A 14,610-nucleotide genomic window follows, 5' to 3' on the forward strand; every position below is an offset into this window, starting at 1 on the left:
GCCCAGTGGAGTCTAGAAGGGATAATGCTGGGTATAGAAACAATGGCATTTATATACTTTATACTAATACCAGGAGTATCCAGAATAAGGGAGAGGAATTGGTGGAACAGATAGCATCAGCCTGGCCAAATATTTTTGGGATCACTGAGACGTGGTTGACAGAAGGGGATATAATAACAGGAATAGATGTTGCTGGGTATAGCATTTTTCGTCGGGATAGGAGGGGAAAGCGTGGTGCTCGGGTACTGCTTATGATAAGTGATGACCTATGTCCTCTAAGAGTGGAGGCTTTGGAAGGAAGTGAGAGAAATGATTTTGAGAGTATATGGTGCGAGGTAGAGGTAGGCAAGACAGGATATTTAGTGGGGTGTTGCTACGGACCCAGGAGCACAGAGGATGGGGACCAGGAGATGTTTAGACAGCTAAGTTTGGCAAGTGCAAGAAGAATGATTGTTATGGGAGATTTTAACTACAGTGGTATAAATTGGAGAGAGGAAGATGGATGTAGCAATAGGGGAATGGAATTTCTAGAATTCTTGAGGGACAAATGTCTTAGGCAACATGTAACAGAGGGAACAAGAGGTTCAAGAGTTTTGGATTTGGTTATAGCATCAGAAGAGTTGATAATAACTGAGATGACATCTCTCCCACCAGTTAGAGAGAGTGACCATATGGTTTTGACTTGGAAAATGAATAGACATGCAGGAGTATCAAAGAGATGGGAACTTATGTGGAATTATAATGCAGGTGAATATAATAGTCTTAGACGTCAACTTCAGTAAGTTTCATGGAGGGAGGAATTGGAAGGCCGGGATATCATTAGTGGATGGGAAATTATGAAAGAATATTTGTTAGCAGCAATGGTAAGTTGTATACCACGAGTGAAGAAGGGGACACAATTTGGAGTAAAGTGGATGACAAACAATATTAAACAGGAATTGTATGTGAAAAAGCTATGGAAGAGATATAAGGAAACAGGTGAAGAGAGGATGCATGAAGAATATAAGACACAGGCCAGAAGAGTGACTAGTGTGGTAAGGAAAGCGAAACTGGAATATGAGAGGAAATTGGCCCTAAGATCCAAAGAAAATCCTAGGGAATTTTTTAGCTATGTGGCCAGTAGGAGGAGAAATGACTGTGGAAGAATGATATTGTGGGATAAAAATGGGAATAGAGTGATGCAGAGGACATAGTGGAATTGTTCAATGAACACTTTATTGGAGTATTTCATCCTAGAGGAGTCGGTTTTAATGCTAGAGGGATAGGCTGGTTCGATGTTTAGAGGTACAGGAGGAGAGTGTGTTTCAGATACTGAGTACTCTGGATGTCAGTAAAGCTTTGGGACTGAATGGTATTTCACCACGAGTTTTGCGAGAATGTGCTAGGGAACTGGCAGTGCCTTTAACCTGGCTTTCCAATGAAAGTCTGGCTTCGGCAAAGGTGCCCAGGGAATGGAAGGAAGGTAAGATAGTGCCATTGCATAAGGGTGGTAGCAGACTGGAAGTGTCTAATTATAGGCCAGTCTGTGTGTCATCAGTAGTTGTTAAGATCTTGGAGAAAGTAGTGAGGGACCGTATACAGCATTAGGTAGATGAGGGTAATGTTATCTGTGAGAGTCAACATGGATTTGTGAAAGGGCACTCTTGTGTTAGCAATATGCTAGCCTTTTATAATAAAGTTACAAGAACATTAGATGAGGGAAAGTCATATACTGCAATTTTCTTAGACTTAGCAAAGGCATTTGCAGGGTGCCACATGATAAGCTGATATTTAAGTTGTAGCACATGGGTCTGGATGTCAGATTGGTCAACTGGATTCAGGATTGGCTGTCCGATAGGTATCAGAGAGTTGTGTATGGTGGAGCAGTTTCAAGGAGACAGAGGGTTACAAGTGGGGTCCCACAGGGCTCAGTACTAGGGCCTATATTGTTTAACCTTTATATCAATGACATTGCCAGTGGACTGCAAGGAGATATTCAGTTGTTTGCAGATGATGCGAAGCTGTGAAGGATTATTAGTAATAGTGCAGATGTGGTAACCCTGCAAGAGGATTTGAATAAGCTAGATAGATGGGCAAATGAATGGGTGTATCAGTTTAATGCAGCAAAATGTAAGGTCTTGAGGTTTGGGAAACATCGATCGGATGCTGCATACTCTATGGGAGGTGTTATACTGGAGGAAGTAGGGGAAACAAGAGATCTGTGGTTGATGATTGATAGAAATCTGAAATTTAGGGGACATATTGCAAAGGTGGTGAAGGTAACACAGAGGATTGCTGCAATTATGAGAAGGACACTGACCTGCAGAGATAAGAGGGTTATCATTCCATTGTATGTTATCATTCTGTTGTATAGGTCTCTGATCCTACCACACTTGGACTATTGTTCTCAGATTTGGTCCCCAGGATTTGAAGGGGATAAATTAACTGTGGAAAGGATACAAAGACGGATGATAAAGATGGTTTCAGGACTGTATAAGGATAGTTATGAGAATCGGCTGAGGGAATGTGGACTGCAGAGTTTGGTGGATAGAAGAAGGAGAGGTGATATGATTGAGACTTTTTAACTGTTGAGACATGGTTACAGGGTTGACACTGGGGAGTTCTTTCGCTTGGTTGAACAGCGGGAAGGAGTGATGACAAGAGGCCATCCCTGGAAGTTACAAAAGGAAACTGTGAGCAAGAGGGTGAGGAGTGGTGTCTTTGCATGGAGGGTGGTTGAACCATGGAATGCCTTGCAGATGGAGTGGTGAGGGCGAGAACGGTCAATGAGTTTTGAGGAGTGGTATGATAGACTGTGTTTCTTAGGGAGGGGGGGACGTCCCCTCGATGAGTCTGGACAGACTTTATGTTCTTAGGAAGGACCTCCCACGATGAGTCTTTTGACTCCATGGAGGCCTGAATAATAATAATAATAATAAAGTAACAATAATCTTTAAATACGATAACAATGACTTGTAGAAGTAGGGAGATTTTTGTTCCATTGTATAAGGATTTGATGAGGCCACGCATGAACTATTGTGCCCAGATTTGGGCACCTGGTTTTCAGAAGGATGAAGAGATGTTGGAAAGGGTCCAGAGGACTGACTAAGGTAGTTTCTGATCTGTGAAACGTGTAAAATATTCTATAAACTGTATAAAGAGGTTATGAGCAGGGGAGCGAGAAGCATGCAGAGTTGTGAATGATTGGAATGCCTTGCCTGAGAGTGTGGTGTCTGCAGATAATTTGAATGTGTTTAAAGCATGGTATGATGAGCTGTGTGTATGATAATAGGCCCTCCTAGATGAGTCATGTCATGTTCCTTCTATCCAGTCTGAAGACACTATACCCCTTGCATTCTATTCCTATGAGTATATGATCCTCAGTCAACCATGTCTCACTAATGCCTATAATTTTTTGCCAAGCTGTGCTAACCAATGCCAAAAACTCCTCAACCTTATTTTGAATACTTCTATGCATGAACTGCAATACCCACTTCATCCCACAATCTCTCTTACCTTGTATTATTTAGTCTACTAAAATTAGCCTGGAGTGCTACATTTTCCCATCATATGATCACTCTCCCACTTACTTCAGAACTTTCACAAAACAACACTCCCTCAAGACTCCTGATACCAAATCTGTTTAGATACTAGCCCTCCACTTTATATAAATCCTTCCTTCCTTCCATCAAACTCACTCTACAAGTCCACAAACTCCACACCATTTCTGCTATACAATCTGTGCACTGACTCATTCATGACCATAGCTCTCTGTCTCGACTCACCTCCATCAATACCATGGCAACAGACTTGCAAGTTTCACTTTCTCACTCTGCTTTTTCTCATGCACTAATAACTCTTTTAATGCCTTCGTGCATACCACACTTGTCACTTGCTAAATTATTTGCCAGCCAAAATAAACATCTCTTTGACCTTAATCCTCTGCATCTCACAGCATAACTGACATCCTTTATCTTATCCCCAGGAAAACACAATTTTGTCACACTCTCCTCAAGAATTCCTTGTATCAATGACTCACCATCCAAAACCTGATTCTTATTTGCATGGTTTTGCTTTTTCATGCTCTGCTTTCTCTTCCTTTTCTTTTGCTTCTTTTTCATACCAACAACCAGACTTTTCTTCAACAATTCATTCTCATGTTTTGAAGAACTCCACATAAGTGAGCAATCTTTTCATTACATTCTGGTTGAGCTCTTCTCCACCACATCATTCATACAGTCACTCATACTGCATGCAATATTAACTATGCTAATCACATTATGACATATTGGTGGATGTGAAGGTGGCAGTGAATGTGTGTATGAAGATGGAGTATACTGCGATGTGAGTGGGGAAGTTGAGACTGAGCAGATATATGTGGTAAGTGGCGATAAAGGTGATTGAGCAGGTGTGGTGGGGAAATCACAACCAACAAATGGCTTGGATAGGACTGGTTATAGACCTAAAAATGAATTAGTGTGTTTGTTTACAAATGCCAGAAGTATCAAAAATAAGAGAGATGAAATGGTTTCACTGATTGAGTTTATTCATCCCAAAATCATTGGAATAAGTGAAACATGGTTGAATGAAGATGATATGCTTATGGAAATAGAAATAGAAGGATACAGTATTTTTCAGGAGGATAGAAAGGACAAGAAGAGAGGAGTCAGTGCTGCTGATGATAGCTAGGGAATTGTGTCCACATAAGGTAGACATGAAAGAGAAAAATATGAGGCAATGGTTATGAGGCAGTGTAGTGTAATGTGGAGGTTGACAGGAAGACATATTTAGTTGGATGCTGCAATAGGCCTGGAAATGTGGAGGATGGTGATGAAGAAATGTACAAACAACTTGGATTAGTGAACAAAGGAAGGGTAATTATTATAGGTGATTTAAAATATGGGGGTATAGATTAGAATGAAGAGATAGCATTTGGGAATAAGGAAAATGAATTTCTCAAGTTCTTGAGAGATAACTATCTCAGACAGCATGTAAAAGAAGGCATGCAAGGATCAAAAGTTTTACATTTGATCATTTCATCAGAGGATCTAATTGTGAGGTGGGGTTTCACACTTTCCTCCAGTTGGTGAGAGCAATCATGAAGTGCTAATCAATTGTGGTTAGACATATACAGACTTCTGTGAGGAAAGGATATGTGTAGAGTTATAAGGCTGGTAATTATGACAAGCTTAGGAGACAACTTGGAGCTATAGTATGGAACAAGGAGTTGAGCAGTAAGGTAATAAATCCTTGGGAACTGAAATATATAACGAAGATATAAATAAAGAAATACATAACAGCATCATTTGTGAATGTATTCCAAAGGCCAAAAGGCTGAATAAAGTATGTGTAAAATGGATGAATGAGGGGCTTAAACATGAAACCTGGAAGAAGAAGAAGAAGGTGGCAGCAGTACTAGATGAATAATAGTAATAATTAGTTACATGAAGAGTAAAAAGAACAAGCTAGGACAGTGACTCAGTAAGAAAAACAAAAGTGCAGTATGAGCAGAAATCAGTCAAAGAAAAACCCTAGGGAGTTATTTAGATATGTGGCAAGCGGAATGAAGAATGATCATGGTAAGATGACGGTGTCTTCTGCAGCAGTTACCCTTCTAAATGGTAACTGCTGCAGAAGACATTGTTGAGGTATTCAGTGATCAATTTATAAGGGTGTTTCATCCTGATCACGTTGGAATCATGAGAAACTTATGTGTAGAGGACATAGGAGAGGATGGCTTAATTGTGAGTGAGCAGGAGGTATTTGAGTAAATATATACTTTTGTGTCATCAGATGATGACATCAAGATTTGATGACACATCACAACGCATCTGAAAGTTGTATAAGGAGGAGCAGTAGCTTGAAAGTGGAAAGTCACTATTGGATATACCACAGGGGTCATTTTTGGGACCATAGTTGTTCAATTTGTATGTTAATAATACTGTGAAGAAAGAATGATCATGGTAAGATGATGTTAATGGATGAAAATGGTAAAATGTTAACTGCTGCAGAAGGCATTGTTGAAGTATTCAGTGATCAATTTATAAGGGTGTTTTATCCTGATAAGGGTGGAATCATGACGAACTTAAATGTAGAGGACATAAGAGAAAATGACTTAACTGTGAGTGAGCAGGAGCCATTTGAGTAAATAAATACCATGATGTCAATAAGGCAATAGGATCTGATGACATATCATCACATATCTTAAATTTAGGAGTATTCCAGGAAATTGGTAATAGCATTGGCATGCCTGTTTAATAAGAGTCTTACAACAGCACTAGTTCCAAGGGAGTGGAAGGAGGATAAAAAGATAATGCAAAATTGGGGAGAGTAATGCAGAGTCAAGCGGATGTTATGGCATTACAGGAGGACTTGAATTAGGTTGCATGAATGGGCAGGTAAGTGGAACTATCAGTTCAATGTTGCAAAGTGCAATAGGACTGGAAATGTGGAGGATGGTGATGACGAAATGTACAAACAACTTGGATTATTTTGGGATTTTGTAAGTAATGATGGGATGCAAAGTATACACTTGGTGGGGAAAGGTTGAAGGAGGTGGAGGAGATGAGCGATCTTGGAGTGATGTTGGACAATGACCTTAAATTGAGGGGCCACATTGCACAAGTTGTGAAGACATCACATTGGATAATGGCAATGATGTGGAAGAGCTTGACATGCAGAAATAAAGAGGTTATAATGCCAGTGTACAAGGTCTTGATCAGGCCTCATATAGATTACTATGCACAGATTTGGTTGCCGGGTTTTCATGGTGATGAGGATATGATGGAAAGGATCCAGAGAAGATTCACAAAGGTGGTCAGTGGTTTTTGGAATGTGGAGTACAAGGATAGATTGAAAGAATGTAATTTGCAAAGCCTCATGAATAGGAGAAGTAGGAATATGATTGAGACATATAAGCTAATCAGGGGTTGTTATCAGATTGACATGGAAGAGATTTTTCATAGAATGGGAGAGGGGAGGGGTAGAACAAAAGGTCATCGCTGGAAACTGTATACAGAGGGCATGAGCAGAGGAGGAGAAGGTTCTTTGCATGGAGAGCAGGTTGGTGAGTGGAATGCATTTCTTGGGTGTGTTGTAAATGTAGACACATTGAATCAGTTTAAGCACTATCAGATGAGCATTGCATGCAATAGTGTGTACCCCCCCATAATGAGTCCCTGACTCCATGGATATCAGATGTTAATAATAATAATAATAATAATAATATTTTATCTTTCAATTCACTACTATTACTCTTCCTACTCTCATTGCACTTCTGGCATTTGCTCGCAAAATACTTTCCACAAATCTGTTCTCCCGTTTCATTCTCCTTCCAAAAATTTCTCATTCTGCGATGGCCATACATTTCTATAAATTTTACAAATCTTTAAATCTTTCTACAAATCTGTTCTTCAGTTTCATTTTCCTTCCAAAAATTTCTCATTTTGCAATGGCCATACATTTTGCACATGCTGCAGTGAACATCATCACACGCATTAAAGTCACCCAACATTTTTTTTTTTTTTGCAACAGCCATGCTGCATAATATAGTGTACAAGATAAATTAAAGATGCCAAGAAATTATATTCTTGGTTTCATCCTTTATCCAAATGTAACCAAACAAAGTTTAATATTAAACTCAAAAGTCAAATACTAAACCTTTAGAAATCAGTAAATTAAACACATTATCCTTGCAGTTAATCACACAAATGTACACTCATAAATCACACTCATAAATATAATAATGCAAAAGGCATGCCTTAATTTATGCTAAAGGTTTCCATGATAAACTTATCTTTCAACACTGATATTCACTACTTGCTCTATCTTCTACCCTAAAAAAAGTTCCCATGCTGGGAATCAAATCCAAGCCACCTGGGTTAAAGTCAAGTATCCTAGCCACTAGACCCACATGCGACACCATAATAAATAAAATAATTTAAATACTAAAAATAAATATAACAATTTAATAAAACACTTTGAGTATATATTCTTATTTGAATTATTAAATGAAAGATGTAATAACTGACTACTTACTCCTTTTAACCATGTCACACAAGGAGGTGGTTGACCAATGAAATGTGTTCTTAAAGTAACAGTATCTCCTTGTAGTACTGATACATTTTGAGGTCCTCTCAGAATCTGTGCTGGAGTTAGTCTAGGTGGTGAAATACCAGAAACATTAGCAGTAGTTGACATTACACTCGAAATGTGATTTACAGTAGGTTGTTCCATATCTTTAACATTTTCTTGTACACCATTAACCATTGAAGGCCGCTTTCTAGACAATATAAATGTTTGTAAATTCAGAATAAAATTTAAATAGAACTTAAAAAGCTATAATTTTATTTCTACCTTTACCTTATATATATATATATATATATATATATGTAGAAAGTATTTTTACCTTGGGTATAAATATGTTAAAGATACCAAGCACACACACATAAATATAGATATATATATATACAGTGGTGCCTCATTCGAACACTTCTAACTTCGAATGTTCCAGAGTTCAAACGCTTGAGAACGCAAGAAATTTGATTCGCAGTTAGAACGCCGTTTCTAAGTTCGAATTATAGTCCAGGAGCTCAGAGTCATATAGCATTAGACAGTTTCAGCACACCAGTGGACATGCTTCTCCCCCACTAATTTCTCTCACTCACTTCCCCGTGCCTGCACAGTGTGTGTGTCTGTCTCAGTCTGCTGTGCGTTGTCCCTTTCTTTACACAGCCTAGTCATTGTGCGATATGTTTGTGTAGAGAATTTTTAACTGTTTTTGGCATTTTTTTTTATTGCCCATGGAATCCAAGAATGTAGAAAGAACAAAACCTAAAAGGAAAAGTTGTAGTATCGACAATTGAGATGAAAAAATAAATTATCATGAAACACAAAATGGGTACAAGTTTGACGATCTGGCGAAGATTTTAAAATGTCAAAGTCAATGATAAGTAGCATTCTTAAGAATAAGGAAGCAATAAAAGTAGAAAATGTGGCTAAAGGTGTGACAACGTTGACCTCCAGGAGATCACATGTTATTGAAGAGATGGAAAAACTCCTTTTAGTGTGGATAAACGAGAAGTGATTACGTGGTGATGTTATTACTGAGAGAATTATTTGTGAGAAAGCCAAACATCTGCATAGGGAACTTAAGAAATGCACACCTGAGACCAGTACTGAAAATGGGGAGTTTAAAGGAAGCAGAGGCTGGTTCGATAAATTTAAAAAACGAACTGGGATCCATAGTGTTGTCATGCAAGGAGAGGCTGCGAGTGCCGATGTAGAAGAAGCGGACAAATTTGTAAAAACCTTTAAGGAGTACGTGGATAGTGAGGGATTTGTATCTCGATAGGTTTTTAATTGCGATGAAACAGGTCTTTTTTGGAAAAAAATGCCCAAAAGGACATATATCACAAAAGAAGAAAAGACGGCACTGGGATATAAACCTATGAAAGATAGAATAACTTTGCTGCTTTCTGGTAATGCTAGTGGAGACTGTAAGATAAAGCCTTTGCTCGTTTACCATTCTGAAAATCCACGCGTTTTTAAAAAGAACAATGTCATAAAGAGCAAAGTCAGTGTTATGTGGAGAGCCAACATGAAAGCATGAGTTACCAGAGAGTTTTTCATTGAGTGGATTTATCAAGAATTTGCTCCCATTGTAAAAGCTTATCTTACTGAAAAAAATCTACCATAAAATCTACAAAATATTGTTAAAGAGTGCTCCATTTCTTTAACTATGCTATTTCTTTTTTTCTTAGAAAAGCTACAAACAGAAAAGAACCTATATTGTGAATATAATCACATTTTTTTGTTTGTCTTTTAAAACTGTGGCAAACGTAGAACAAACGACATTATAAACATGAGCAAATGAAGTAAGTGATTCATTGTTTACAGATCAATTAATTATATCCAGTTTTTTTCTATCACAATCAATGTTTGTTTTTTTTTACTTTAGTATTTTCACAATCACATTTGTTTTCTGTATTTCAAGTGTAATAAAACAATGGAATGGTATATGAACACACACACAACATTAAAGTGAGGAATATGTTCAGCAACTGAAGAATATGATTCAATCCAGCACAAAATGGGGAACTAAATATTTTCTATTGAACATATTCATAAAGCACAGGGGTTCTGCATTCGTTAAATAAACTGGAAGTCATAATTTGTTAACCCATGCAATGTTCAGAAATACGAACTGTTCATTTCTTGAACATTTTTAAGTAGAGGTTTGACTGTACACATCTTATCACTAAGCACTCTTGCACAACAATGTCTGTAATATGCAATATACTGTAATATACAATGCTTACACCTTTAATGTTGCCATCTTTATATTTTAATAAGAAATTTTGAGAATGTTTTTTTTTTGGAGAATGTAATTATTTTAAGCACTAAAAATCATTTCCTAATATCATTGGGAGGCTGAAGTTTAAATATACATAATGGTATTTGAATTTAAGAAAACTGAATCTTAATTTTATTTAATAATAATAATAAATTATTACACACATCTAGCAAGAAATAATATTGTTTAATCAAAATATTAAATTGAAATATGTAACATATAAAAATGACAGCATACATTATGGATATCATTGAGATTTCTTATATTACAGCATCATCAATAATCAGTGACTGTATACTGAAAACTTTTTCCAGGAAATAACAATGTATGCTAAATATTAATTATAATAACTTTAATACTTTCCTTTATTTTGGCAATGTTACATTGCCATTATCAGAGATCACAAAACAATGATATGTGCATGCAGGCACTAACACTGGGCAAAGGAGTCTGAAGGATAATCAATGTCAGGCCTAGAGTCCTAATGGATAAAATTGAATAGTCTTGCTGTTGGGCTGAAGATCTGAGAATGAATGCTTCCCAAATTTAGGGAGGTTTCATGCACCCAAATTTGTTGAGGTTTGGAAGGTTTCTCAGGGCTAAGGCAGATTCAAGGAATATCCTTTTCCACTCAGTGCTTTTCATATTTGCATTTGTTGTGGTGTAATAGAGTGGCCTTCTTCTGGCATATCCTTCAGTGGGTGTCCAAAGCATGGTCAGAAAGTCTAGAGTGGCAATAAGGGTGAAACCGGGTGTAGTCTTTGTGTTCAGAAATCTGATATTGGGGAAAATTTGCCTATTTAGCCAAATTTGCCCCAAATTTGAGAAGCACTCATCCTCAGATCTTCAGCTAAGAAGATTGGCCTGAAGTTGGATGAATCTAATAGATAAGCTTAGGTGTTGACGGTTATTCATGATTTATTTTTAATGATATTAACAACACCACACAATTTTATCGAGATGTTTTATTAACTGCTTATATTTCGCTGAATTTCAATTCAGCATCATCAGAGCATAACACATTTGTACACACGACAGTGAGTGAGTGAAACAATATAATTGCATTGGACAAAAGATCTAAAGTCCTATCTTTTGGCGCCCTCTAATGAAAAAAAAAAAAAAAAACAGCAATGTGGGAGTTTCTCTTAGGATAACAGTCTCTCAAATTTTTGGCAAATTAATGCAACCATATTTGTTAAGATTGGGAGAATTCTTCAAAGCCATTGCTGACACAAAAAATAATCTTTCAGATCTGTAATGACTCCTAAATAGCACATTCGTTTTCCTCCATCTAATCTGTGTAAGGAGTGTCCAAAGTGTGATCTGCCAGTCCTGACTTGCCATAGTAATAGTAGCGAATGTATTTTTCATGTTCTTCCAGGCAGACGTTAACTGATCTTCCTGTTTGCCCATAATAGGCCAAGTCACAGTCACAGGGAACTTCATACACTCCTGGGTGTGCTAAAGGGTGAAGTTTATCCTTAGGTGAGCGGATCAGAGTTGCTAGTTTGACATGAGGTTTGAAAGTGGTGTGAAGGCCATATTTCATCAATACTTTGGCTATCTTTTCTGATCTGTGCCATACATTCTTAGCTAACAGCTATAATCCCTACAAAATAGATAAAATACTACATAGGCCCATTACTCTGCTCTCCCCTAATACACAAGAACACAACATGACCATTTCTATTCCCTATATCAGAGGTACATCAGAAAAGATTATTTTATCAGCAATGGCTTTGAAGAATTCTCCCAACCTTAACAAATATGGTTGCATTAATTTGCTGAAAATTTGGCAGACTGTTATCCGAAGAGAAACTCCCACATAGCTGTTTTTTTTTTTTTTTTTCATTAGAGGGCACCTAAAAATAATAGGACTTTAGATCTTTTGTCCAATGCAATTATATTGTTTCACTCACTCGCTGTCGTGTGTACAAGTGTGTTATGCTCTGATGATGCTAAGTTGAAATTCAGTGAAAATAAGCAGTTAATAAAACATCTCTTTGATAAAATTGTGTGGTGTTGTTAATACCGTTAAAAATAAGTCAAGAAGTTGGATGAAGTTGATCTTCCAAATTGGGTGGCACCATTCAGGACTCTAGCCCCGACTTTAACCAAAGCTCAGTGTTAGTGCTTGCATGCACATATCGTTTTGTGATCCTTGATGATGGCATTGTGATGTCGAAATATAGGACAGTATTAATTACAGTTATTATAATTAATATTAGTGCATATTATTTATTTCTGAAAAATTTCTACCAGAATGTACATTTAAACACTATTCAGTACCTTAGGTTACTATTTTCACAAACAGAAGGTTTGGAAACTGCTAGATGGGAACCATCATTAATCAGAGATTGTGATTCTTCTTTAACAGTTAGGAACTGTAGTGTTTGTTCAAGAACATCATTGCTACAAGGATCTGTGTGCAACTGAAATAAATAAACACATTTATTTATTGTTTATACTGTTAATACTTTAGTATAATCACATTTAAAATTTTAAATGTGATTATGCTTTATGATCATATTTAAATAAGATTTTACTTAAAAAAACATAAATATAAATATTGATGCTATTGTTTCAATATTTACATGGCATCGAGGATCATCTATTGCAAATTCTTAAAACAGATGCCATAAAGTTGTATTACCATTATTATGAAACTATGGGATACTATTATTATTATTATGGCCTCTGCAGATTGATATGACTCATAACAAATGTAGACTTTTTTTTTTAAGTATCTGCGTGGCAACGGGCAGTGAGAAAAGGACACCTTGGTGGAATCAAGAAGTCCGAAAAACTGGCCGGGCAAAAAAAGAGTCCAACCTAACATGGTTTAGAGTCAGGTCACCTGAGATGCGTTTGCGGTATGCTGAGGCATGAAAAGCTGCTGCTAAGGCAGTAAAGACAGCAAAGCAGAAGGCTTGGGAATCCTTTGGAGAAAGATTAGACTCATCCTATGCAAATGCAAACAAAATATTCTGGCAGACCAACCGCCACCTTCGAGGGAGGAAATCGTGCACAGCAAGGGCAATTAAGGCCTCTGATGGTGCACTTTTAACAACTGAGAAGGATATCCTCCACAGATGGAGGGAATACTTTGAGAGCCTTCTTAACCCGGGTGGCCCAGCAGTTGTGGACATCCAAGAGGTGCAGATCGGGGCAATGACTAGCCTCACAGCAGAAGAGGGCCATTTAGCAATAAAATCGCTAAAATCAGGCAAGGCTGCTGGCGATGATGAAATTCGGCCCGAAATGCTAAAAGCCTTAAATCGAGACGGTGTTCTCTGGCTGACTCGAGTGTGTCAGGCTGCTTGGATATCTGGGCGAGCACCAAAGCAATGGCAGACAGGCATAATAATACTAGTCTTTAAGAAGGGAGACCAGAAGGATTGAAGTAACTATCGTGGCATCTCTCTGCTCAGCCTGCCTGGGAAAGTGTATGCCAAGTGCTTGGAAAGACGGTGCAGGAGCATAGTTGAGTCAAAGTTCCAGGAAGAACAATGTGGCTTTCATCCTGGTAGAAGCACAACTGACCAAATCTTCACTTTAAGGCAAGTCTTTGAGAAATCTTGGGAATATGCCAAGAATGTCTACACATGTTTTGTGGACTTGGAGAAGGCATATGACCGGGTTCCTTGGGATAAGCTTTGGCAAGTAGTACAGGAGTATGGAGTGGATGGTCAACTATTAGCTGCCATCAAGTCCCTGTATGAATGCCTGAATGCCCAGAGTTTTGTGTCAGGGTAAACAGCACAAAGTCTGAACCTTTCACAGTTGCCGTTGGCCTCCGCCAAGGGTGTGTTCTGTCACCCCTCCTTTTCATAATATTTATGGACTGGATTGATAGGCACAGCCGAGGCAGGAGTGTGTCAGAATTGGAAAATGTAGCATTGGACGTCTGCTTTTTGCAGATGACCTAGTTCTGCTTAGCTCTTCCACAGATGACCTCCAGCGGACCCTGGATAGGTTTGTAGCTGTTTGTGCAGACGCCGGAATGAAGATCAGTGTGGCCAAAACTGAAACATTTGTGGTCTCAAGACAACCATCCCAGTGCACTCTAAATGTAAGTGGAGTCCCAATGAGACAGGTGGAGAAGTTTAAATACCTTGGGTCCATATTCACGGATGATGGAAAATGGGACGTAGAGCTAGATACTCGAATTGGCTTAGCAAGCTCAATATTGCGGGAGCTTGGCCGTTCGGTAGTATTGAAGTGGGAGTTAAGCCAGAAGGCAAAGTTGGCTGTCTTCAATACAGTCTATGTCCCCA

General features: G+C 38.1%; 1 protein-coding gene across 1 annotated transcript in view; it reads right to left on the minus strand.

The window, feature by feature from the left end:
• LOC150109561 (myosin light chain kinase, smooth muscle-like) overlaps positions 1-14,610 on the minus strand; it is a 184,406-nt gene that overhangs the window by 51,572 nt on the left and 118,224 nt on the right. Inside the window, exons 10-11 of the mRNA XM_090402656.1 lie at positions 12,623-12,765; positions 8,017-8,260 (exon numbers count right to left, since the gene is read on the minus strand). Of these exons, the coding sequence (XP_090258782.1) occupies positions 8,017-8,260; positions 12,623-12,765 (387 nt within the window). The remainder of the gene's footprint in view (positions 1-8,016; positions 8,261-12,622; positions 12,766-14,610) is intronic.

This window comes from Typopeltis vanoorti, chromosome 2 (genome assembly GCF_054136105.1).
Source record: "Typopeltis vanoorti isolate ZY-2024b chromosome 2, IOZ_Tvanoo_1.0, whole genome shotgun sequence".
NCBI lineage: Eukaryota > Metazoa > Arthropoda > Arachnida > Uropygi > Thelyphonidae > Typopeltis > Typopeltis vanoorti.